This window comes from Hibiscus syriacus, unplaced genomic scaffold (assembly GCF_006381635.1).
Source record: "Hibiscus syriacus cultivar Baekdansim isolate YM2019G1 unplaced genomic scaffold, ASM638163v2 tig00111276_pilon, whole genome shotgun sequence".
NCBI classification, from domain to species: Eukaryota; Viridiplantae; Streptophyta; class Magnoliopsida; order Malvales; family Malvaceae; genus Hibiscus; species Hibiscus syriacus.
The window spans coordinates 278,527-305,741 of record NW_024063043.1 but is presented as its reverse complement, the minus strand read 5'-3'; the positions used below and the strand labels follow the sequence as shown (position 1 = coordinate 305,741).

Below are 27,215 nucleotides of genomic sequence, written 5' to 3'. Positions count from 1 at the left end.
ACAAAAAAAATCTATAATTAAAATTTTATATGAAGTTCAGGGGTTAAAATTTTTTTACCCTTTCATTAAACCTTTTTTTATATTTTTAATTTTGTAAAACAAATTATATAAATATTATGAATTTAATTTTTTAAATAAAATATATAAATATTTTACAATTTGTAATATTATAAATATATAATAAGGACAATTTGGTCAAATATACATTCCAATAATCTTTTATTCCTTTAACCAAACACGGTAATCTTACATTCCTGCTAAACCAACCAAACACAAAATACAATATTCCCAGTAATCCTATTCCCTATTAATCTTTTATTCCCACTGATAATCTTACATTCCGTGAACCAAACGCACCCTTAAGGTCAAGTTTGAAAATTCATTTGTAAAGACATAAATGGATTGGTTGGGTGATGAATTTTATTGGGCTTAGTGGTTAACACTCTCATAGTTGTTGGGTTCAAAGAGAATTATCCCAGTTTCTTAAATAAGAGCAATTCAAGATTCTATAGACCCTCGGGCCTTCTTCCTAGTATCTTCAAGAAGCTTTAAACCAAACTCCAAATTTTACGGTTTTACCGCTTTATCTATCTGACGTTTCAGCTCTAGAAGTGTTCTTCTCTGTTTTTGTAGCGAAACAAAAAAAAAATGGCCGAAAACCTTGAGATCCAGATCGAAGACAAGAACCCGAAATTCCCCAAGAACTTGCTGCTATGGCTACCGAAACTTCCCTTCAACAGGAAACGCAGCGTTGAAGTTGCGATCCAAAAGAAACCCAATGAAAAACAGTCGGGTGGTGATGACGAGAAAATTAGCAAGAATAACAAGGCAGCCGATGTTGTGAAGTTCTCGGAGCCTTGGCAGGCTGTTCCACCGCCTTTGACGCTTGAGGCCGACGTCTCTGGAACCACTTCAAACAAAATTATTCTCTGGCAGGTCAGACTGCGCCTTATTCATTTTTTTAGGGTAATATATATATATATATATATAAAAAAATTATATGGATTAACACAATTTTTAATGTGGACACAATAATAAAATAGATAATTAATATAAATATAATTTTAATGTGAGCACATTAAAAAAATAATTAATTAAATTTCAGGTACCTCCATCAATGTGGAGGTAATGTTTTTATTGATATGTGAACTCGTAAATCTTTATGAAATTCATTAGCGGTGGAATATTAGATGATTAATTAATTTTTTTCTTAAATTTTGGTCGAATGATATTTTTTTAAACTTATGGTAGATGGTAGGTGTTATTATGTTAAAGGTGTAGTGTCATCTCAAGATTTAATATTATATAGAAAGAGATTGTGTTTAATAAAATACTACTAATAATATCTTTGTTCTTAGATGAAGTGGAGAATGTAATTAAAAGTGTAATATTATATAATTTATGGATAGATAAATAAATTTTGAATTATAATATAGGTTTTATATTTAAGATTTAATATTCAATTTTTTAGCACTTAATCAGTGGGGATCAAAACGATGAAGATGTAGAAGTATGCATAGAAGGACACGTTCTCCCCTCAAAGGATTGTTTTAAGTACCTAGGGTCTATGATACATAAAGATAGGGTGTAGATGATGACGTTACACACCGTATAAAGACGGGATGGCTAAAGTGGAGGGCCGCTATTGGAGTTTTGTGTGACAAGAAGGTGCCTCTAAAACTTAAGGAAAAAATTTTATAGAATGACAATAAGACCAGCGTTGTTGTATGGATCAGAATATTAGGCAACCAATAAGGATCATGTAAGGAGGATAGAGGCCGTAGAAATGAGAATGCTTCGATGGACATGCGGTAGGACTTTGTGGGATATGACAACAAACTCTGCTATTAGGATGTCCTTGGGGGTGGTGCCTGTTTCCGAAAAATTGAGGGAGGGAAGACTACGGTGGTTTTGGCATATCCTTAGGTGACTACCGTCGGATGCGGTCAGGATGATAGATTCGATTACAGTCGACGGTGTCAGAAGGAGAGGACGACCAAGGCGGAAGTGGGAAGACTGCTTGAGATCTGATTTGATAGATTTAGCCCTTACCGAGGACATGACCTCTGATAGGAAAGTATGGAGACTTAAGACTAGGGTAGTCGAGTAGTGTGGGTCACATCTCTAGGGTGTATCATCTCTGTCTTCTTTTAATGCATTTGTAGTAATTTCCATGACTTCTACTTTTTATACGTTTCTGTTATTGATATTTATGAAGGCTTAGAACTGGGCTTGCTATCGTTGACTTCTGTGTAACATTCTCTTCACTTTTAAATTTAGTCGGGTCTTACGTTTCTGTCTATATGCAGAGATTTATTTGCATGGATTACTGCCTATTACAAACGTGCATATGATATTAATGATATTAATGACTGCATATGAATACTGTTCAACTATGTATTTATGTATTTATTTATACATGCATTGCATTTTATCTATATTTTTAATTTCCTGACTGTCGGAGGTCTTCCACAGAAGTTATTCTCAACCTGACGTTGGGGCAGCCTACTACTCTACCTCTCCTTATCCCATTATATATGGGAATTGTGTTTTTTTTTGTTGTTGTTGTTGTTTTAGCACTTAATCAATACCTAAACCACACTTCAATAAGACTATTTGATAGAACCTAAATACTTGAGAGGATGAAAATCTATCTAAAATCTGGAAATTAGAAAAGAGCAAGCGATAGGCACGTGACCTCTCTGATCTCTCCGCCGATAAATTCAAGCCTGGGTGTACGGACCCGGAGTCAGAAACAAGTCCAATGGCGGACGCAAATAACAAAGAAATCCAGCGCAAGGCTGAAAATCCTTTAGGACCCAGGATTTTTTTCTCATTGTTCCCCAAACTGGACCTGAAATTCCCTTTCTTAAACCAACCATCGAAAAAACCTCAAGTTTCGGTTAAAAGGGAGGAGGAGATTGAAATCCCTAAACCACCATCTTTATTTCTGGGAAACCGCCGGAAAATTCCTCGGCCGTTGGAATTTGAGGCGGAGGAGTGCCTTGGGAGAACTTCTAATCCTATAGTTCTCTGGCAGGTATACTTTTTCTTGTTTCTTGGTGCTTTAGGTAACTAAATATGTAGTTAAAAGAGGTAAATTTGGGCTAGTTTTGTCAAATGTCACCTTGTTATTTAGAATAAATCGAATTCGATTAGCATATTTTATTTTATTTTTTTATTATGAGTTTATGTTTGATGCTCTGTTGTATGGTTCTTATGTGAATTGCCAGTGAGCCCAACTTTTCCGTTTCATTATAATTTTAGTTATATCTAGAAAGGGTTGTTTCAAAGAGTGTGGTAGAGATTATTCAGTGTTGTGTAGGAAGTAGAAAGAGCATGTATCTGTGCTTGTCTTTTATTCAGTGTTGTGAAGAGCACAAGATGCACTGATAAAATTCTGCTATTAGTTCCCAGTAAATTGTTTGAACAAAATATTCAAAGCTATGGCGCAAATTGTTAGAACAAGGTTTATTTGAAGAAAAATTCATCTGGGTTTGTTTGATGGATCCATTAATGTTGTGTAGGGGAAACAAACAGTGATCAATAGAATTGGGCTGAAAAACAAGAAGAAAGTAGTTGGAACTCCGGAAAAAGTAGGGTTAAAGAAAAAGTAAACTTAACAGCCAACAATATTCTGACATTCTTACTGTTTACTTTGAATCAGTAGAGAGAAACTAGAGGTTTGTATAACCTTATGTGTTCTAGTGTTCCAACTTCTTTCTTATTTGTTTGTTCTTCCGTGATTCAATTGCTGTTGTTTTCTCCTAAACCACATGAACCACGAGGCCTAACTTTTTTGTAGAAATTATTACAAGGCTAAATATGGGGAATGTTATTGGTAAGCTAGTTCTTTTTTTTCTTAGATTGGTCTCCAGCTGTGTAAGTCAATAGTTTCAGTATTCTGGTTGTAGCTGACAAGTTATTGTATATTTTTCATGTTTTTTAAATAATATATGAAGTCAATGGAAGATGTTTCAAAATTTCATGACTCTTAAATTCCTGGAAGAATAAGCTGATGATATAGTGAAGGCAAATTGTTGAATTTATATGTTTGTAAGAGGCAAAGTAATACATGAGATACTAAGATGCCAACTTTTTTTATATTCTCTTCCAAAGAAATGGTTATTTTACCAGTGAACAGTGTTGTTAAGACGTGTATCTAGGAACTTTTAAACTGCTGTATCTCTCAGTATGAGACAACAAAACCATTTTAAACCATTTGTAGTGAACCACATTCGATCAACATTTTAATAATTTTTGCCGGTTTGTAGGGTAAAATGGACTGCTGTTCATTTATAATCATATTATATGTTTAAGCTTATTATATATAATACTGACATACATGAAAAGATACACATGTACCTTACTTCACTTAGGCGAGTGCTTTAGATGCTATAAAGGTTCTACCATCTAGAGTGTGCCTTACGCCTTGACTGCAATACGATGTGATTGGGGTGTCTAGGTATTTTATTTTCTTGGTGTAAACTGTAAAGATGTGACATCTAGAAGCTGTATGTGATATTCAACATTTGTTTATTTATTTTCGTATTGGGAGCTAGGATCCAATTCTAGGGAATCGAACTATTTGTAACATTTTCCTCATTCATTTTCATTGGTAATTTAGGATGATTGAATGAAAATTATTTTACTTACCTCCACAATTCCTGTGCGAGGAGATTCAATGTATACTTTTTTTTTCTTTCTTTCTATATGTTAGTTTCTTCTATGTTACTGGGATTAAGGAATGTGCAAATACTGGTATATTTGATTAAGGAATCTCGGGCTTAGGTTGCATTTTTGCCCTTGTACCATAATTTAAAGGTTGCATATTGATATTTGATGCTTCTTTTTTCAATTAGTAAACAAATAGCCGTGGATGGTGTAATATATTGAGTTTGAATACAATGCTTTGTGTTTCGTTCCCAGCACCATTTTACTTATTATGTGATTTTGTCAGGTATATGCGATCGGTGGTATCTTCTTAGTGAAATGGATATGGGCAAGATGGAAAGAAAGGAAGGAGATGGGATCCAAGAAGGAATCACCCGATGAAGACGACTGCCCCCTGCCGTCGATGACTCTCAATATGTATGATTCTCTAGTTTTGTTTTATGGTGCAGTTTATATTCCCAACTTTAGGAGGTATAGTAGAATCAAGACCGAGTACCTAATGCTTGTTTGCTGACTGCTTTGTTGAACTTCTTTATCATCACAAACACAATTTCATGATTTCCATCTTTGGTAGGGGAAAAAAAAAATGAGTTTGGGTATATGTATACACACGTTTGTTATTTTATTTTTTTTTTTGTTTCACTGGTGAATTCTTATATTATAGAAATAGATATGGTACTGACAACTTGTAGTAAAAATTGGACATGGAAAAAGGGGTAAACGCTTGTTATTAAGCCGTCCTAGTATAAATGAATTATATCTATTACCACTGAAGTTTCGACGAGTTCATGTTAGTCACTAAAGTTTCAATGACTTAAAGTTTGCTGTCATGGATCACAAATTATTAAACTGAATCTCTAGTATAGAGCTTTAACCCCTCTCTCCTAGTCCCCGCGATTCCCAAGGTTGAATTACTTTAAATATAAGCTTTTGACCTTAACAAAATATTCCTCTTTCATGATTATTTTTATATTTTATTGAATATATTTTTTAATTTATAAAATAACGAATTAGAGTATTAAATAGTTCACTGTTTTGGGGAATTGGTTTTCAACCTCGGATTGGCCTGGCTGGGCCCAAATTTGACTTCACATTATGAAAAAAACATTTTATATTTATTATAAAATAAGTTAATAAATTTGATTTTATATATTTTAAATAAATAATATTATAACTCATTCCACAAAATTTTAAAATTATATTCATATATGGATGATACATCATTATTAGTTAACTGATCATCATAGAATTATATACTATCATACATATTAGTTTATTATAAAAAAAAGTAAATAAAAATGATTTTATACGTATGAATCAAACGATTTCAACAATTAATGAATTGTTGTTATCTCTTGACGTTTTAAATTTAAACATCACATTTATATGAATATACGAGCGTCTATGTACTACTTTTATATCCATTTGAGATTAATAAAAAAAATATGAGTTAATTGCATCACATGTCCCTAAACTATGACCCTCATTTTAAATTACTCCTTAACTTTTAAATATTTAATTTTATACCAAAACTATGACTCCCACTCTAAATTTGTCCTTAAACTTTTGAATATTCCAATTTCATCCCCAAACTATGAATGTCATTCTGAATTAATCCCTAAACTTTTGGATCATTCAATTTTATCCCCAAATCCATCCAAATGTGTAATCCATTTCAACCATAGTTAACCTAATTTTTTCCCAAACATATGATAATATAACTAGGTCTAATGCTTTTATTAACAAGAGATGTGATTAGTATATATTTATAATTTAGGATTAAATTGAAATGTTCAAAAAGTTTGAGGACTAATTATAGTTTAGGGATGAAATTGAAATGTTTAAATCTTTAGGGACCAATTTAAAATGAGGATCATACATTGGGGATGTATGATGTAATTAACTCAAAAATATTAATGAAATACTCTTAATATGTGTCATACGTATATACGTATGATGTAATTTAAAATGAGGGTCGACTCCTTAATACGAATTTCCCGATACAAATGAGACCAAATAACTTAAAAATAATTTGAAATCGGGTCTTTACTCATAATTCGTGCTCGACCAATGAACTCTTTTTTTTTTTTTGAAAATCTATTCGAATTTGAAGACCCTCATGAGTCATGAGGGATGAGTAGAGGTGTACAAAAAATTCGAATATATGATTTTACGTAAAAAGTATTCGAAACTGGATTTAGGAAAAATCGGTTTTTTTAAACCGGATCGGATATTTAAAAACCCGGATAATATAATCGGTTTGGGAAAAAATTGGACGATCGGTTTTTTTACCGGATTAAAAACCGGTTTTTATCCGAAAAATATCCGGTCTGGGGTTTTAAAAACTAGCCGTTAGGGGGTTTTTGTGACAATTTTTTCTTAAAAAATCACCATTTTACCACCCTAAACATGTATAAATAGGTTGGGGATGTATTTGGTTGATTACAACTTTCTAAAATCTTATTACACAACACCTAAACATCTTTCAAATCTTATTTTTGTAATTTTTTTGTTCATCATGGCTATAAATACCGACCCTAACACGGCTGAATCTTCTGTCGAGAGAAACCTTGAACTTGTGAGAGTGATCGAACACACTCGAAACCAAGATATTTGGGATCAGTACGATTTATGTGAGATGTCAAATGGCTCGAGGAGGGCGCATTGTAAACTTTATCTAAAGTTTTTTGCACCGGAAGGAAACACAACGTTGAAGAACCATTTTACAAAATCATTCAAGGCACTTCACTCAAGATCGGATCCAAGTTTTTTTATATCTGGTTTTTTTATAAAAAAATCGGTTCTTTTCAAACCGAAACTGGTTACACCATCCGGCCTTATCCGATTTGTGCATGTCTAGGGATGAGCATGAGACTCGCATTCGATGGGTTACGACTCGACCCGACCGATTGGATTCGAATTTTAAAAAAATTGGATTTGAGTCGATCAGATTTCAATTAAATATTCAGTTTCGGGTCAGAGTTGGGGTTTAGAGTTACCCGACTCAGGTACTTAAGGTAATATTTTAGTTGTTTTTTAAAAAAAGTTTTTTATAATATGTAACACCCCCAACCCGTATCCGACCCGGATACGAGTCCGAAGTGTCACATTGACTTTTCAAACATTTATTCGTATAAAATAGTGAGTAATTTAAAAAACTTGATAACATTTAAATATTCAAAACGTTACAAAATATATCAGAGTTCATACAATTTTTATCTTTAACTACATGCCAACTACACTCTATATACAATACATATATTTTCTGATCTGACATTTGGTAAGAAGAACTGACCTGTCTTGCTCCCTCTTTATTTCTCTTTTCGCTTTCCATACCTACGTGTGAAACAATCACACGCTAAGTCGAGACTTAGTGAGGCATATAAAACATATATTTCATATAACATAAATCATACATAAACATATACCATCATTATCATTAAGAAACACACATAACATCATATGGTTCACGTAACACATTTCAAACTACTTATAACCCATCGTATACATATCACATTCAGTAGCTTGTTTAATCACTTTATTAGCCATGTACACTAGTGAGAACTTAAGGTATGTGAGTACATGAGGTTGTGCACACATATGCTGTCACCACAGCTCGATAAATGTCCCGAAGGACCAGTCCATAGATTCCGAAGAACCTAGGTAAACAGTCCATATCCCGAAGAACATAGGTAAACAGTCCTATGTCCGAAGAACATAGGTAAAACAGTCCATATGTCCCGAAGAACATAGGTAAACAGTCCATATGTCCCGAAGAACATAGGTAAACATTCCATATGTCCCGAAGAACATAGGTAAACAGTCCATATGTCCCGAAGAACATAGGTTACCCTCGACTCTTGGCATGCCAACTATACCCCTAGCTCTCATATCACATAACATGGGCATTATCATTATGAGTTCACATTACTTATTCATATTCTTTCTCTTATAAACACATATCTTTTCTTTTCAGTCACGTATCACATGTACGTGTAATCCTTGATATCATAATCACATGTTCCTTCTCTTCTATCACATATCAAATGTATGTGTAAGCACATATCTAATCTCATATGTTGCATTTTCATGTAAGCATGTAAATCATGTAACATATAAACATACATCCATTTCTATGTACTAATGCACACAGAGTAATCACATAACATTATATAATTTACCTCTTACCATAGTAACTCTATCATTGACTCATCGCAAGCCAATGTTTGATCAATCACATAAGTACAATTTAAATTGCACTCACCTGGCCTCACTAGCCCCTTTCAATCTCTTATCTTCCCTTTTTATCGATCTTACTTTTCAATGATTCCGGAACTCGTTTAGGCTTTGAATCTACCTAATTATACATTTTAAGACAATTATTAGATACCCACACATTTTAATTGGATACTAGCAACTTAAACGAACTTATTAAACCAATATTAACATTTTCCTTTAGGGGGAATCGATTCCCTCCTGTGGGGGTATCGGTTCCCCTCTGGCATTCTGGAATTCTGTCGTTTGAAGGGGTATCGGTTCCCCTTTGAATGGGTACCGATTCCCCTTGCCCAGAAATCATATTTTTAGCTCGAAAATCACTTCAATTTCTCTCAAACACTTCATATATCATCCCCTTTTCATTCTTAACTCTAGTACACATACTTAAACTTATTTCTATTCCATAATCACTTCTTTAACTTCAAATCTAGTCATTCCCATGCAATTGCAAAAATTATACTAGTTTTGCAACATGTTCAAATTCCTATTCTAACACTTCCTATCCCTTAATTGACTTGATGACAAGTCAAATTCAACTTCCAATTCTCAATATAAACTTTATTTCGATATTTCATTCAAAAACTTCCAATCTTTAAATCCTCATAAACTCTTCATTTTGTTGTTTTAAAGCAAATAAATCTTTCCTTAATCTTACTTAGCATCTAATAATCAAAACTAAACTTAAATTTCAGCACATAATCAGCTCAAGAGAAAACTCACCTTTGCTTAGTCTTCCATGGTTGGAGAAGAAGAAGAAATGAAGAAGAAGATAAAATGCATTCATCTCCCACGTTTTTATCTCCTATTAAAGGGGATAAAAATATCTTTAATGTCAATTGACCATTTTGCCCTTTAATTCATTGGATAATTACTAAAACTTTCAGGAAATATCCTCAAATAAATCATTGAACTATTCAAGTATTCTACTTTTATCATCAAATTCTGAAATTTTACAATTTGGTCACTAACCCGTAGTTTGGGATGTTACATAATACCCCAAACATCGGGTCAGTGATCAAAATATAAGAAATTTGAAATTTAGTAGTTTAATTAAAATAAGTGATAAGTTCAAGGACTAATGTTTGGAAATTTTTGTGTTATGATTTAATTGCCAAGAAGGAAGAGAGGAAGGGCAAGATGGTCTTTTTCAGTATATGAATTCTATATCCATTTTATATAAGGAGTTATTAGGGAATGAATAAGATGGGTTTTGAAGTGAAAGTTTGTAACTGTTGATAAATAGATTCTAAAGGTAGAATTGACTTGTCAAATCATTGTTAAGAGATTTGAAGTGTTCGGAATGAATTAGAACATGTTTGATTAAATGATATGAATTTTAGTTTTATGAATTCTATTGAGAAATTGGATGTTATAAGAGGAGTAGTGGATAAGTTGTTTAATATGAGTATTAATGAGTTTGAGAAGTTTATTAGAGATAAGAAGGGAAAATAGGTGATTATGGGTTAAAATTTGTAATGGACGAGTTGAAATTTGGGCAAGGGTATCGGTACTGTAAGAACAATACCGATACTTCAAGGCTAAATCAATTAAAAATCAAGAATCAGTATCGGTACTAATTGAAGAGGTACCGATACTGAAAGGGGAGTATTGATACCAAGAGTAAGTTATCGATATCATTTTTTAAACTGAAATTTTAATATGTCGAAATGGTATCGGTACCGAAGGGGGTATCGATACCATCGAAGGGAAGTATTGGTACTATAGTGGGAGTATCGATACTACTAAGCATGAAACGAGAAATTAAGTGTTTCTTTCTGCTTAAGTTATTATGATTGGATATAAGTGATTCGAATTACGATATTTATTTTCGATTGTTTGTGTAGCCATTGAACAAAATCAACTTCCTGTCAACTCAACATTATAAGTTTCGATCAAGAGTGTTAAGGACTTCATTTTGGACTTCAGTGAGACAAATGTGAGTGCAACTAAATTGTTTTATGTTGGATTTGAGGACGACTTGCGATATGCCAACTTCAAAGTTTTCGATCGAAAACTATTTTCAATTCTTTTATGTAATATTTTATGTTGTTTTATTCAAATATATTTTAAAGGAACTTCTATAGTTAAATTTTGTTTGAATGTGAATATGTGACATGTGAATATGAAATGCCCTACGTGTAAGTGAACTATGAGAATGTTCTATATGCAAATAAGATACACTTTAAATGGTGAAACTTAAAATAATTATAAGTTAAAGCCCAAGGTTTTATATGTGAGAATTAGGGGTATAATTCGCATGCTAAGTCGATGGTTCTACGCGGTCCTTCGGGACAATCTATGTGATCCTTAGGGATATTTCTACATGGTCCTTCGGGACAAATTCTACACGGTCCTTTAGGACAAATTTACGTGACACTTCAGTGCAATTATATGAGATGTGGTGACAATATTTGTGCACAATCTCAGTGTACTCAGATATCTTGAGTTCTCAGTGTTATACATTAAGCTAAAAGAATAAAAGGGTGTAAGTTCATTAATTAGTGATTGGATGCAAGTTATTAGAAATTGTATTTCACTGCAAGTATGACCAGCTTTATATGGATCAATGAAAAGCGTTTTTGAAATGTTTTATTGTATTTACCTTATTGTCTCACTAAGTCAAAGACTTAACGTGAATGTTTCACACGTAAATTCAAAGAGAGCTGAAGAATAAATATTAGGAGAGGACGTCATAAGTCGAGAAGATCAGATCAGAACCATTTGATATAATTGGTTTTAATAAGTTTTGTAAATTTTGTTGGCATGTATCACTTGTTTAAATGAAAATACTCTGATCAGTTTTTGTAAATATAAATTAGATGATATTTATGTAAATGATGAATTATATATTTTATGCATTATTTGAAATCTTTATCTTGGATTGAAATTTAATTTTTCAACTATTTGTTAAAAGTTAAGGATTTAAAAAGTTAATGTAACTCCTTAGATTCGAATTCGGGTCAGATACGGATTGAGATGTAACATTTTTTGTGCTTTCCCTATGTAATCCCAGATTCACTACAATAGAAGTGCAGAACAATATAAATAATCCTAAATTTACCCTAATTCCTTTTCAATTTTCTCAGAAATTCTTACTCATTTCTTGTCCTAGATTCAATCCAACAATTTTCGATTCATTCTCATCCATCAAAAACCTCAATCTTCTTCAGCGGTTCATACTTTCATCGGTTCTTCCTCCGTTGATACCCAGTAATCGGCAACAGCAAGTCAACTTAAGAGTAGAAAAACTTTAACTTTTACCAAGGTAAGTACTTATTTTCATGATTTTTGGCTTTATTTGTCTTGCATATGTGAAAAATATGTTATTTATGGAACCCATAAACTGCTATGAAGATTGGAGAACATGTTATCTTGTTTTCGTGATTTTCTTTTGATTTAATATTATAGTACTTGTTTAGTTTACTGGTTAAAGCTTAAAAGTATGAAACCATCAATTAATCTACTGTAATGTTCATTCTTAAACTAAGCAATTAGTTCTACCAAACTAACCAATTTTCATTTTTTTAATAAAAAATTAAATTAGGTCGGGTCGGATTTTTAAGTTATAAATTAGACAAGTTTCTGATCGGATGAAATCTTATTTTATACAGATTGGGTCGAGTTTCGGATGAAGAGGACGTCATAAGTCGAGAAGATCAGATCAGAACCATTTGATAATTGGTTTTAATAGTTTTGTAAATTTTGTTGGCATGTATCACTTGTTTAAATGAAAAATACTGATCAGTTTTTGTAAATATAAATTAGATGATATTTATGTAAATGATGATTATATATTTTATGCATAATTTGAAATCTTTATCTTGGATGAAATTTAATTTTTTCAACTATTTGTTAAAAGTTAAGGATTAAAAAGTTAATGTAACTCCTTAGATTCGAATTCGGGTCTGATACGGATTGAGGTGTAACATTTTTATGCTTTCCCTATGTAATCCCAGATTCACTACAATAGAAGTGCAGAACAATATAAATAATACTAAATTTACCCTAATTCCTTTTCAATTTTCTCACAAATTCTTACTCATTTCTTGTCCTAGATTCAATCCAACAATTTCGATTCATTCTCATCCATCAAAACCTCAATCTTCTTCAGCGGTTCATACTTTCATCGGTTCTTCCTCCGTTGATACCCAGTAATCGGCAACAGCAAGTCAACTTAAGAGTAGAAAAACTTTAACTTTTACCAAGGTAAGTACTTTTTCATGATTTTTGGCTTTATTTGTCTTGCATATGTGAAAAATATGTTTTTATGGAACCCATAAACTGCTATGAAGATTGGAGAACATGTTATCTTGTTTTCGTGATTTTTTTTGATTTAATATTATAGTACTTGTTAGTTTACTGGTTAAAGCTTAAAAGTATGAACCATCATTAATCTACTGTATGTTCATTCTTAAACTAAGCAATTAGTTCTACCAAACTAACCAATTTTCATTTTTTTAATAAAAAATTAAATAGGTCGGGTCGGATTTTAAGTTATAAATTAGATAAGTTTCTGATCGGATGAAATCTTATTTTATACAGATTGGGTCGAGTTTCGGATGAAGGATATATTTTCTCGGATATAGTCGGTTTGACCAATAATCCGACCCCATCCTCACAAATAACTTTTTTTTTTTTTTTTGAAATCGGATCACAACTCATAAGTCGTGCACGACCCATGAAGTGGGTTTTTTTTCTATTGTTGAAAATCTATTCAAATTTGAAGACCCTCATCCTCTGAAATCAGTAGTGATTTTTGCATTACATCCACTGTGAAGCACTTTTATTTGATCAAACCATGAAATTCCGATACGCCATGGTTTGTTCATCGAACCAACCGTAGCATGGAGGCCCACTGTCTCCTCAAGAATCAGGGTTTCGACGTCTCCTCCTACGGGACAGGGGCTCACGTTAAGCTGCCTGGACCCTCCTCAGAACCCAACGTCTACGAGTTCGGCACCCCTTACAAACATATGTTCGAAGACCTCCGTCGCAAAGACCCTGACCTGTAACTTTTTCTCTTCTTCTCACTCTCACTCTCACTCTAACTCTCGATTTCTAATCAAAAATGACAATCCAGACTAGTTTTTTTTTTCAGGTATAAGAGGAATGGGATATTGCCGATGCTTAAAAGAAACCTGAGCGTGAAACTGGCGCCCCAGCGTTGGCAAGACAATGCAGCTGATGGTTATTTTGACATTGTTTTTACATTCGAAGAGAAGGTTTTCGATATGGTTCTTGAAGGTTCTGTTCTACTCCTCCTTTCAATATAAGTATGTACTTAGTAGTACTAATTGCTCTAGGAATTTTATGGGATTTATTCAACTTTATGTTTTTATAATTCATATTAGGTTTTGTTGCTGAGATTATCATGTGAGATATATGTAAAGATGAAATACTAATATGTTTCCTGTGTAATTAGTATTTAGTTAAATATTGATCTTAATTGAGGGAAAAGAATATTAATTTTAATCTGAAATCCTAACTCTTTCACTATGCTAATTGAAATTTCCAATTATTTTCACTTTTGCTCCAATTGCTCTTTTTTCTGTCGTGTTTTTCTACTTCTCTATTCAGTTCTTATCCTCATCATTGATGCTCTTTGATGTCGATTAGTAGTCATCATCAAATATGAACCATACATACCAATTATAATACCAGATTGAAAGGTTTGCTCGCTACCATAGCTGTGCCTTAGAAAATTTCAATCTATGTTTTGTAGGATTTTCTCTCTTTACTTATGCTTGAGGTGTTGTGGCTATTTTACAATTATATGAGTTGCCTCAAGAATCATAGAATGAATTAGAAGTCATGATATCATTTCGTTCTCTCTTTTCCAATGTCATTGATGGTAGAAATTCATGATTTTGTCTGACTGATCCAATTGTCATTCAAGAACCAAGGTGCATGGCATGTTGCATGATTAAAATGATTTTCGGAAAGTTACATGGTGGAAACAGATTAGGACTTAGAAGCATGTGATTTCCATGCTTAGACGAAGCTGTTGAGTCATGGGAGGATGCGATTGACGATATTATTTCTTTCGAGAACAAGCACCGTAGGAAGCTGATGTATAGCATCTCTTTCTACTGAAGGTATTCCTTACACTTGAATAAGTAGTAACTTCCCTCCTGACTGTTAATTTGACACTTGCTAAGATTTTGTTGCTGTAACCCTTCACCCTCGTGCATCGCACCGTTTATTTTGCTCTTTTGTGTAGGATTAGTTTGTGAGCATGATCATGAAAGAATCGGGATCACATTTATAAATATGGGGCTCAGACCGTTCGATAGAGAACAAGCCTTGTAATCAGAAGACCTCATTGCAAGCCGACTTCAAGCAAGCAGGATGACTCGTTATACATTGAATGTAACTTCCCTCTTCATGAATGGTACTTAATCGTTTTTTGTTCAATTTTTTTATGGATATACCATGTTTGATGTCTCAATTACAATCCAATATTTGGTTCTGTGTTTCCTAAGCTGATTCCTTCATATTTGCATTGCAATATTTCATGGGGGGAAACCCAGAGGTTATATCCAAGTTTTACTGATAGGTTTGAAATAGTATAACAAGCTCATATCAACCATTATCAATTGGGAATCCAATTCAACATGCATATCCACGGTGTTTATGATCAAAATTGTTAAATGACGACAATATAATTATTCTCTATCAATGTCAAAATTTTGAAATAAAATGGTTAAAGATCAGTACGAACCAAATGGTTAAGGGAATAATTGTTATTCTTAGAGGTATCAATTAATACAAAAAGCTTATTGCTCGTTAAGTTTATTATAATTGCATCTTATTTTCAAAATTACGAGTAAAATCTACATAGTATATAATAAGTCGTTAAACTTATTATAAATTGTATCTTGTTTTTAGAATTATAAGTAAAATCTACGTATTTCAAAGAGTGTATGAAATAATTTCAAAGTTTAAACTCCAAGTAAAGATCCATAAATACACCAAACTAACATATTTAAACTAAACTAATAACACATAAATACATCAAACTAACATATTAAAAATATTCTTGAAAAAAAGAGTTTAACGATATATAATCAATCTTAAAATAAGAAAATCAGCATCTCTTCCATTCATTCATTTTTTCTTGCATCACTAAACTACTAAAATAATAAAAAAACGAGCTGACTTATATATTATTTGGATTTGATTCAACAAATTTAGTTTAGATTTAAATAATTTAAATTATTAAGCGAATAGAATTTAAATATCATAATTTAAGTTCGAATGAATGAAAACTTTTTTGTATATAGTTTAAAGACCGAAGTCATGATTTCAGAAGTAAACCAGGGCATTGAAACATTGCCTGGATTTAGACGTACTCCAAAACACAACTTGTGATAACTCAACTCGGCTACGTTGCTTTGGTGATTAGTTTAGTGGTAAAAACCGGGGGGGGGGCGTTGAATATTGAGAATGACATGATTTTAGGCAAATTGGACCAGAAGTGTGATTTGATGGAGTTGTGTTTGGTTGGTTTAGAGATATAAAATGAATGGTTTATCAGCAAATGCAGTCAATGCTTGAAAAACTTGTCTTTTACCTTGCTTTATGTAATGATGTTTCCTCGTTGATTAGATTTTGTTTGCTTTGAGATATGTTATGACTCACTTTTTCGTTTGCCAATGCTTTTTCCAACGAGGCAAAGCTTGGTGCTTTAGCAGTCATCTTTTAAAGCTTCCCCTACATGACAATTCTCAATTCAAATTTTACAAGTAATTCTAATCTAATCCTAATGCTAATTGTATCAATAAGTTAATACCATTGATTATTATTTATATGGAATGAATTGAGAGGGCAAGGAAGAACACCCTCCGAAACAGTGAACCAATTCTAAGTATACATGTGTGGTGGCCCACTAGGAAGGACATATGATTGGTCATTATGACAACTTCTTTTGCCCCACATGAAGTGCCCATTCAACCAATCTTACCATTCAAAACAAATTTATAAGCACTTCCAATGGGTTCATTTGGATTTGAAATTGCCCTTTCATTCTTTTTATTCAGCAAAATTAATACATCATTCTCTTTGCTTCTATCATTTACTTTATCATATATATATATATATATATATATATATTAAAAATATAATCCTCTGCATGAATCAAGCGACTTCGGTGGTAAATGAATTATTATTATTCCTTAAAGTCTCGGGTTCGAGCACCAAGAATGCCAAGGATAGAGTTCAATGTCAAATGGTTGAGAGTTATCTATGAACAAATAATTTTTCTACTAACCCCGTATTAAAATAATTCTATTTTATATTGGTTTATGATCACTTTAAATTATTAAAAAAAATTAGTATACATTAAGTTGAGAGACCATGCCTTCAGAGGTTAACTATCATTCAAAATAAATCTTATTTTTTGAATTTTATATGAAATTATTTAATAAGTTTCTATTTTCAAACAATTAATCGTTTTCAATGTTTGATCCCAATTCTCTTCCTATACATGAGAATGTAAATGTTTCTCAAATGTCAAGGGTAGAAGCATTACTGATAACACCCTTTTAGCTCAAGAGATTGTTAAAGGATATTCTAGGAAGAATCTTTCCCCTAGATGTGCAATTAAGATTGACCTGCAGAAAGCTTTTGACTCAATTAATTGGGACTTCATGCTTAATGTTCTTGGAGCTATGGATCTTCCTGCTAGGTTTTGTGATTGGATCAAGGCTTGTGTAACATCTCCTAGCTACTCAATAGCTTTGAATGGTAGTCTAGTGGGTTATTCCAGAGGTACAAGAGGTGTTAGGCAAGGAGACCATCTGTCTCCTTACCTCTTTGTCATGGTCATGAATGTGCTCTCATGCTTGCTTGATGCTGCAGCTAGAAATGGAATCTTCAAATACCATCCTAGGTGTAAAAGAATCTCTCTTACACACCTATGCTTTGCTGATGATTTATTGCTTTTCTGTTCTGGTTCTATGGACTTAGTGTTGGGAGTTGTAAATGTCCTAGACAAATTTTATGAGCTGTCTGGATTAAAGTTAAATGCTTCCAAGACAGAGATTTTTGCTTGCGGGGTGAATAATGATGTCTTAGAATAGATGTAGAGAGTTACTGGCTTTCGAATAGGCATGCTCCCTGTTAGATACTTAGGGGTGCCCCTTGTGACCCGTAAGCTCTCGGGGAAGGATTGTACTGCCCTTTTGGTAAGGATTAGGGACAAGCTGAGGCAGTGGTCAAGCAAGAAGCTAAGCTTTATTGGGAAGCTGTAGCTCATTAAAACAGTTCTATTTAGCATTTTCAGCTACTGGAGCAGCCAACTTGTTTTGCCAAAAGGAGTAATACTGGATATTGAAAGGCTTTGTATGCTATTCTTTTGGAAAGGTAATGATACTTCAGCCAGAGGAGCCAGGGTTAGTTGGAACCAAGTCTGCTCCCTTAGATCTGAGGGAGGTTTAGGGCTTAGAAGGTTGGTTGATTGGAACAAGACATGTTGTTTTTTGCTTGTTAAGAACATTCTTGCTAATGAGGGATCCTTGTAGATAGCATGGATCAAAGCCTACTGCTTCAAGCAGGAGGATTATTAGAGTGTTGGGAATAAACCCCATTTCAACTAAATACTAAGGAAATTGATCAAGCTTCGCGAGGAGGCCAGTGCTCTATTTTCTGCTTCTGTAAACTGGGCACAGGTTAAGGGTGGTTGGATCTGGGACAGAATCCGGGAAAGAAAGGATAAGGTGATATGGCATCGGCTAATCTGGTTCCCTGCTCATGTCCCTAAATATTATCTGATCACTTGGATGACAATCCTTGATAGGTTGCCTACCAAAGATAGATTGTGTAACACCCTCAACCCGTATCCGACCCGGATCCAAGTCCAAGGTATCACATTGACTTTTCAAAACTTTTGCTTGTACAAAATTAGTGAATAATTTAAAACTTTTTATAAACATATAACTTATTCAAAACGTTTATAAAACTATTCAGAGCTTATACAATACATTATTTTGAATACATGTCAACTAAAACTTTAGTTGTTAACATACATATTATTCATCTTTCTTCTGATCTGACCTTTGGTAAGGGTAACTGACCTGTCTTGCTCCACATTGCTCTTTACTCTTCTCACTTCTGTAACCTACGTGTGAAATAATCACACGCTAAGTCTATGACTTAGTGAGGCAATAAACATATAATGTAAACATTTACTAGTAATCATTTCTTACAACTCATATACTGTTATATGTAACAAATACATACATACATATATGTCATTATCATTCATATCTCTTATCTCCTGTTCCTATGATCTTTTATGTCCATATTATATATCTGATAGACTTGTTATTATATCATCATGTCAATCAATTATACTCATTCACATATACCTTAACAGGTACTCACGTATACCATATAACATATATATATATCATGTCATGTAAAACATATATCCTATCGTAAATCAAACACACAAGCAACTATATCATCATCTTCATTCTTATCACTATCATTGATTCCTTTTATCGTATAATCTTATAATTACCATTTGTACCATCATATATCACACATAACCTTTCATAAGGAAACAAACATATCATCATATCCAGTTTATTAATATTATCTCTTTATTAGCCCATGGTATACATGTGAGAACTGTAGATACGTGAGTCTATTGAGGTTGTGCACCACTATGTTGTCACCACAGCTCGTATAAATGTCCCGAAGGACCTATCCAGAGGTCACAAAGACCCCGGTAACTATCCAGAGGTCATAAAGAACCTCGGCAACTGTCCATAGGTCCCGACGAACCTAGGTAAACTGTCCATAGGTCCCGAAGAACCTAGGTAAACCCTCGACTCTTGGCATGCCAACTATACCCCTAGTTCTCATATCACATAACATGGGCATTATCATTTATAACATTTCATATCACTTGTTATTTCTCTTCTGTCACATACCACATGTATGTTTAACCATATATCTCATATCATATCACATGTATCACAAGTGCATGTATTCACGTAGATCGTTTCATATGACTTATATCATTTCTCATTTGTTCATGTAACTCGCATGTCATATCATGTAACATATAACACATATACCCATAACTTCATATCACATACTTATATCAATTCACACTTAGTCACATAGGTCATTTCTCATAACATATATATTCTCATATAACCTATGACTTATTATCAAGTACTCAATTAATGTTTCTATATGGTTCCATCTTTATCATATAACCTATGAGCTATTCTTATATTACCCTATATCAACCATACTTTGTTTATCTCACTTTTCATATCATTCATTTATCACATATATGTCACTTTGCTTATAACATTTCTCTGGTTTTCATATGACATGTAAATCATTGTCATCTCTTGTTCTCATATAATTCCAAATAGTCACTTATCACATAGTTTACATCATATTATCATAGAATCATATCAATAACACATATACTCATGCACACATATAAATCATAACAAACACATACCTCTATGAATTCATGCATTTTACTATTGGAAATAGACTTATCATAAGTCTTATTTTCCATTTAACATCATACTAAATAATGTGCACTCACCTTGGCCTCACTAAGTTTCAATCCACTTTATGATTTCCTCTCTTCCGATCGAATCTTAACTTGATACACAACCTGGAACTTGTTCATGTTCGATATCTACATAATTATACATTGATACATATCAGTATCCCATTGTTATAATCTAATCTATCATTTCTTAGACCAGAAGAAATGTCTATTTCAATTTCCCCTTGAAGTGCATCGATGCATTCTTTAACATGTGCATCGATGCACTACCCATGCATCGATACACAAATTACCTTCGATGTTTTCATTTTAAAGGGATGCATCGATGCACTCCTTATTCATCGATGCACCATTTGCATTCGATGTTTCTTCTTTAAAGAGTGCATCGATGCACATTCAATGTGCATCTATACACCTTGCCCAGAATTTGCATTTTAAGCCCGAAAATCCATTTAATTCAACTCAAATGCTTCACATTTCATCCCCTTTCATATTCCTTACTTACATATACATATTTTCCCTCATTTCTACTCAATAATCACTTCTTTAACCTCCATATCCTATTCTTCTTAAGAAATTCAAGAATCATACCCAAATTTTAACATGTTACAAATCCAATTCTAATACTTCATACATGTTAATTAGATTGATGACAAGTCAAATTCACTCTAAAACCTCATTAAAGAACCCTCTTTCAAGATTTCACTTATTCTTCTCTTTTCTTTAATCCCCTCTATTCTCTTCATCTTATTGTTTCAAGATAATTTAAGCTAATTATCACCTAATAATCAAAACTCAACCTTAAATTTAAGCTAATAATCAACAAATAAATAAACTCGCCTTTGCCTAGCTTGAGCACGTTGGAGAAGAAGAAAGCAAGTGAAGAAGAAGAGAGTTTTCATCTTCCTCTCCCCCACACGTGTTAATCTCCTAATAAAGGGGAGAAAATATCTTTCCTTGTCAATTGACTATTTTACCCTTTACTTCATTTAATAATTACCAATAACTTTTATGATTTATTTCCAAATAAATCATTAAACTAATCCATGGTTCTACTCTAGTCGCCAAATTCTGAAACTTTACAATTTGATCACTAACCCGGTATTGAGGATGTTACAGATTGGCTAGGTTTGGCGTGATGACAGACCTTGGTTGCAGACTTTGTGGTGCTGGACTGGAATCATGAAATCACCTGTTCTTGGAATGTTCTTATTCGAAAGCAGTTTGGGATTCCATTTTGCATGCTTGTAGGTTGCAACAGCAGGATTCTAGCTGGGATGACTTGCTTGGCTGGATGGCTTGCAATTGGAAAGGTAAGTCCTTGTTAGTTCACATTCTAAAACTAGCATGGACTGGATTCGTTTATTTTACATGGGAAGAACGCAACCATCGTATTTTTAGGGGATCGTCGCATTCGCCTGATACAATTGTAGATATTATAAAAGGAGCTGTTAGAACAAAATTGTATATGCGCGATATGAATAGAGTGGATAATGTAAATAGACAACTTTGCATTGATTGGGAACTCATGTAATTGGTTGTAATTGTAACTTGTAGCAGCTTGCTGCTCTCTTTGGATGAATAGATTGATTATCCAAAAAAAATGTTTCTAAAAAAAGAGAGAGTAAATGACTAGGTTCTATTTATTTTTTTAAAAATGAATTATATTTGATGCATCAACAATGTATAAATACATTTAATACAAATAAATAAATGTTGTATAAATCAAATGATTTCAGTGATTAATGAATTATTATTGTCTCTTGAGGTCTTGAGTTCAAAACCCACATATGTAGGGTATATGAGTGCTTAATGTCAAATTATGCAGAATCTTTGAACAAATATTACTTTATATTTACGGAATATTAAAAATAAAAGGGTGAAATCAATATTGTTTTCTTAATAAAAATAAAATTATTTTTAAAAAGAATTATTAAGATTATATTAGCTAATTCATTGAGAATGTATAAATATATTTAAATTATCATATTAAATATAAAACTCTAATACTAATTCCAACCATCATTTCCCCAACGTGTGAAAGTTAATTATAAAATGGGAAATTGAAGGAGGTAAAAGATTCATAATTTACCAACTTTTCCATGTACTTTACTTGGTTAATTTACAAATGATGATTGGTCTAACAATCATTTAAGAATAATTAAGAAGTAAAAGAAATACTTGGCAAACTAATGAAGCATAATCCTGACAAAATGCAGTCAACCTATTCAATTTCACCCAGAAAACCAATAGCATCCTGAATCTGAACTTCAAAATTTCATCTCCACGTTTAATTAAAAAATCTGCTAATTAATCATTTTCCATGCAACTGAGAACTAAATAAATTAATCTTTCCTTACTAAAGTTGGTCGAAAGCAATGTCTAAACTCTTTTGGGTTAACTAAATTAAACTAAATTTGGAAGTTGACATTAAATTTATATTTAAAAATGAAGTTGTAAATAAAAAGCTGCAGGATTTGGACTTTCATTGCTGGTTTAAGATCCTCAGTCCCTTTCCTTTTGACCAATTATTCTTTACAATATTATATATATATATATATAGGAAGACTAGAAACTGGGTGTGCATCAAGCTTTTAATTACTCTCTCTTCTCTAAACAAGAGAGAGAATTGCATAGGAAGATTAGAAAGTGCAATGGAATGCTTTTGATCTACTTACTGACACAAAGTTTCCAGCTTGCTGTTTCTACAAAATTGCCTATTCGTAACTCACAAGCAAAAACCAAATAATCACACTCCAAACACGAACCAAACCAAAGATTCGTGTTCTTTTCGCAAAGGCCAAGCCAAACCTCGTATATTAACCCTAGTTTCTCAGACAGCCTCCTCATCTGTCTGGTCGGTACTCCATCAGAGCTGAAGAAACTATACATCGTGATGGAGATTACAGGTCAGTTTGGTTGATCTGGGAGCACACGAGGGCGCCATTGATGGTGCCGGTGTTGAAAGTCATGGTGGTTGTGTGCTTGGCAATGTCCTTAATGCTTTTTATCGAAAGGGTTTATATGGGGGTTGTGATAGCTTTTGTCAAGTTGCTTCGGAGAAAGCCTGAGAAGATGTATAAATGGAGCCGATGAAGGACGATGTTGAGCTTGGCAATTCGGGTTATCCCATGGTTTTAGTTCAAATCCCAATGTATAATGAAAAGAGGTCCGTTATCCGTATATATAATATTGAGTACTTTGCTTGATATATATGTCTATTTGTATTGAAAATTTGAGATTTGCTTATGTTTAGTGTTGTGTTGGATATGTATAGGTGTATCAGTTGTCGATCGGAGCTGCATGTGGGCTTTCATGGCCAGCTGATCGGATCATAATTCAAGTGCTCGATGATTCAACGGATCCTGCCATTAAGGTGTTCTCATTAAACCATGTAATGGTGTACTTTTTACGTAGATCTTTTAATTGCAGTGATGGATACATGGTGTGGTGTTGTAGACTCTGGTGCAACTCGAATGCCAAAGATGGGCCAGCAAAGGCGTGAATGTGAAGTACGAGATAAGGGACAACAGGAATGGATACAAAGCAGGTGCTCTAAAAGAAGGGATGAAACATAGCTATGTTAAACTATGTGATTTTGTCGCCATTTTTGACGCCGATTTCCAGCCCGAACCGGACTTCCTAAACCGATCCATCCCATTTCTGGTTAACAACCCTGAACTCGGGCTAGTTCAAGCTCGTTGGAAATTCGGTAACCTTTTCGTTAAAACCTCCCTCTGGTTATGCTTCTTTTGATCTAGTCATGGCTTGAAGCATATGTGTGGGATGTGTTGCAGTGAACTCGGATGAATGCCTAATGACAAGGATGCAAGAGATGTCATTGGATTACCATTTCATAGTGGAGCAAGAAGTGGGCTCTTCCACCTACGCTTTCTTCGGTTTCAATGGTAATCCTACAACTTTCACATGAACCACATTCGGCGTCGATTAACGGCTTTTATGTCCTGTAATGAACATCATACGGTTTATACGAAGGCAGGGACGGCTGGCGTGTGGAGAATTTCAGCAATCAATGAAGCAGGAGGATGGAAAGACAGAACAACAGTTGAAGACAGGATTTGGCTGTCCGAGCTAGTCTCAAGGGCTGGAAATTCGTTTACGTCGGCGACCTCAAGGTGAAAAACGAACTGCCGAGTACTTTCAAAGCCTACAGATTTCAACAGCACAGATGGTCGTGTGGCCCTGCAAACCTCTTCAAGAAAATGGTAACAGAGATCATGAGAAATAAGGTATGTATGTACATGTAAATCTTCTATATGACAACCTAATATGTACATATTACTGAATGGAACGGTGCATATTATTGCAGAGAGTTTCACTGTGGAAGAAGCTATATGTGATCTATAGTTTCTTCTTTGTCCGAAAGATAGTGGCACACATCGTCACGTTCGTATTCTACTGCGTTGTCCTGCCTGCAACCGTGTTTTTTCCCGAAATCGAAGTTCCGAAGTGGGGTGCTGTCTATATTCCTTCCATTATCACTCTACTCAATGCCGTCGGAACTCCAAGATCATTGCATCTAGTACTATTCTGGATTCTGTTCGAGAATGTCATGTCCTTACACAGGACAAAGGCAACATTCATCGGTCTGCTGGAGGCCGGAAGAGTGAATGAATGGGTCGTTACCGAGAAATTGGGAGACGCTCTGAAGCCTAAATCAGACGGCAAGCCTCCGAGGAAGCCTCGTATTCGTATCGGAGAAAGGTAAAGTACTCTTAATCGATCGAACTGTTTCGTTTTTCTTAAAGTGTTGGTGTGACTGATTGATATGTGGTTGGTGGATACAAATGAACAGAGTCCATCTACTGGAGCTTGGAATCGGGGCATACCTATTCTTGTGTGGGTGCTATGATTTGGCCTTTGGGAAGAATGGGTATTTCATATTCCTGTTCCTTCAATCCATTGCCTTCACTGTGGCAGCTGCTGGTTATGTCGGAAACGTTGTCTCTACTTAATATTTCATCTCTCAAATCTACGATTCTCCAAAATATGATACTGTTGGATTCTTTTAATTGTTAGACTATTACAGAGGGTGGCCATTCTTTGTTTACAAGCCTAGCTAAGCGCATTTCAACAATAAACTTCAATTGTATTATGTTTCTCACATGTTCAACAAAAATCAAAGAAATTACTTCAATAATATTGTTTAATTTTTATTCTGAGTTCAACAAAAACATAGATGATTTTTTTTTCATTCATTAAATTAATATTTTTAAATCAAACAGATAGGAAGATTTACTTTCTAACACACACACACATATATATATATATAAAAATCTTTGGATAATCAAGATTTCATTTCATCCAGAAAAACCAGATCCCAACACTGCAGCAATGCCTGAGGAGTAGGAACAACCTCCTTGCATCCCCTTATTCTGTCCTAATCACATCCTTAATCAATCCAAACAAAACAAAAACACTCCTAGTTTTTTTCACCATGGACTCTACCATTTCTTTCATGCCATATAAACCATTCAATGTGAATTCGAATATATATAAATTATTTGAATTTGAATTTTAAATTCTATTGATTTAAATTTAGAATGGTTAAATATAAACTACACGAGTGACCACTAAACTATTTAATCCTTCAATCGGACGGTGACACATGAAACAATCTTATTTGAGGCATAAATTTATTTTAATTTATTAAAATTAAGACCAAACTGATAGAATATATAAGTAACAATGACTAAATTGATAGAATATATATGTACTAAAGACTAAATATATAATTATACCAATTTTATTAACTGAAACATTGCCACCTCCGTTAAAAATTAACGGCCAGAAGCTTAATTGAAGTATTTAAATAGTTGAATGGTCTGATTGATCAAATCGAAACTTTGATTGTAAAAATGAAAATAAGCAATAATTTATTGGTCACCCATGTAGTTTACCCTAAACATAATTTAAGTCTTCAAAAACAAAAGGTAAAGTCCAAAATCAATCGGTCGTTTTAAAGTGGTTTAGCGTCAGAGTAATCAACAAGTGTCCCTACACGGTTAGCACTCCTACTTTCCAGTTTGCACCTCCCTACACGGTATTGTGATATTTAAAAAATATATATATTTTAGTGTATTTTTCTTTTAAATCTTTAATTTGATTTTTTATCGAATAATTAATAAAATAATAACTATTTACAAATTAAACTCGATTATTTTATGCTTTTGTCTAAGGTTGTTGATGAACGATTAATCGTATCGTTTAGCCTAAACGGTCAGTTAATCGTTATAACGGTTATGAGATTTTTCTTACAGTAACTTAATTATTAAGAAACGATTAACCGTTAGCGGTTAACCGTTATTAATGATTTGGTTACAGATTAACCTACAGTTAACATATTATAATTATTTGTCAATTTTTTTTCATAATTCACAATAAAAAAATGTAACTCTTAACACATACTTACACCAGTGTAAGTGAATAAAATAAACAATTGTAGCACTTAACACATACTTACACCGGTGTAAGTGAATAAAATAAACTAGTGTATCACTTAACACATACTTACACCTGTGCAAGTAGATAAAATAAAAAAAAGTGTAGCATTTAACACATACTACACCGGTGTAAGTGAATAAAATAAAAAAGTGTAGCACTTGACACATACTTATACCAGTGTAAGTGGATAAAACAAAAAAAAATGTAGCACTTAACGCATGCTACATCAATGTAAGTGAATAAAATAAAAAAATGT

The 27,215-nt window shown here is 33.4% G+C and overlaps 1 protein-coding gene and 2 pseudogenes across 2 annotated transcripts; all 3 read left to right on the top strand.

Moving 5' to 3' along the window:
- The first annotated feature begins 531 nt into the window (after positions 1 to 531).
- On the top strand, positions 532 to 5,316 carry LOC120157732. Of its 2 annotated transcripts, none has more exons than XM_039168778.1 (2): positions 532 to 936; positions 4,961 to 5,316. In XM_039168778.1, the coding sequence occupies exons 1-2, from the start codon at positions 649 to 651 to the stop codon at positions 5,186 to 5,188; spliced, it is 516 nt and encodes a 171-aa protein (XP_039024709.1). In that variant the 5' UTR covers positions 532 to 648; the 3' UTR covers positions 5,189 to 5,316. The 2 variants fall into 2 exon arrangements, with proteins under 2 accessions (XP_039024709.1, XP_039024710.1); XM_039168779.1 differs by lacking the exon at positions 532 to 936 and adding an exon at positions 2,707 to 3,040.
- Positions 5,317 to 13,555: 8,239 nt separating this feature from the next.
- LOC120157737 lies at positions 13,556 to 15,421 on the top strand (annotated as a pseudogene).
- A 7,954-nt stretch (positions 15,422 to 23,375) lies between these two features.
- Positions 23,376 to 25,557, top strand: LOC120157790 (annotated as a pseudogene).
- The last annotated feature ends 1,658 nt before the right edge of the window (positions 25,558 to 27,215 follow it).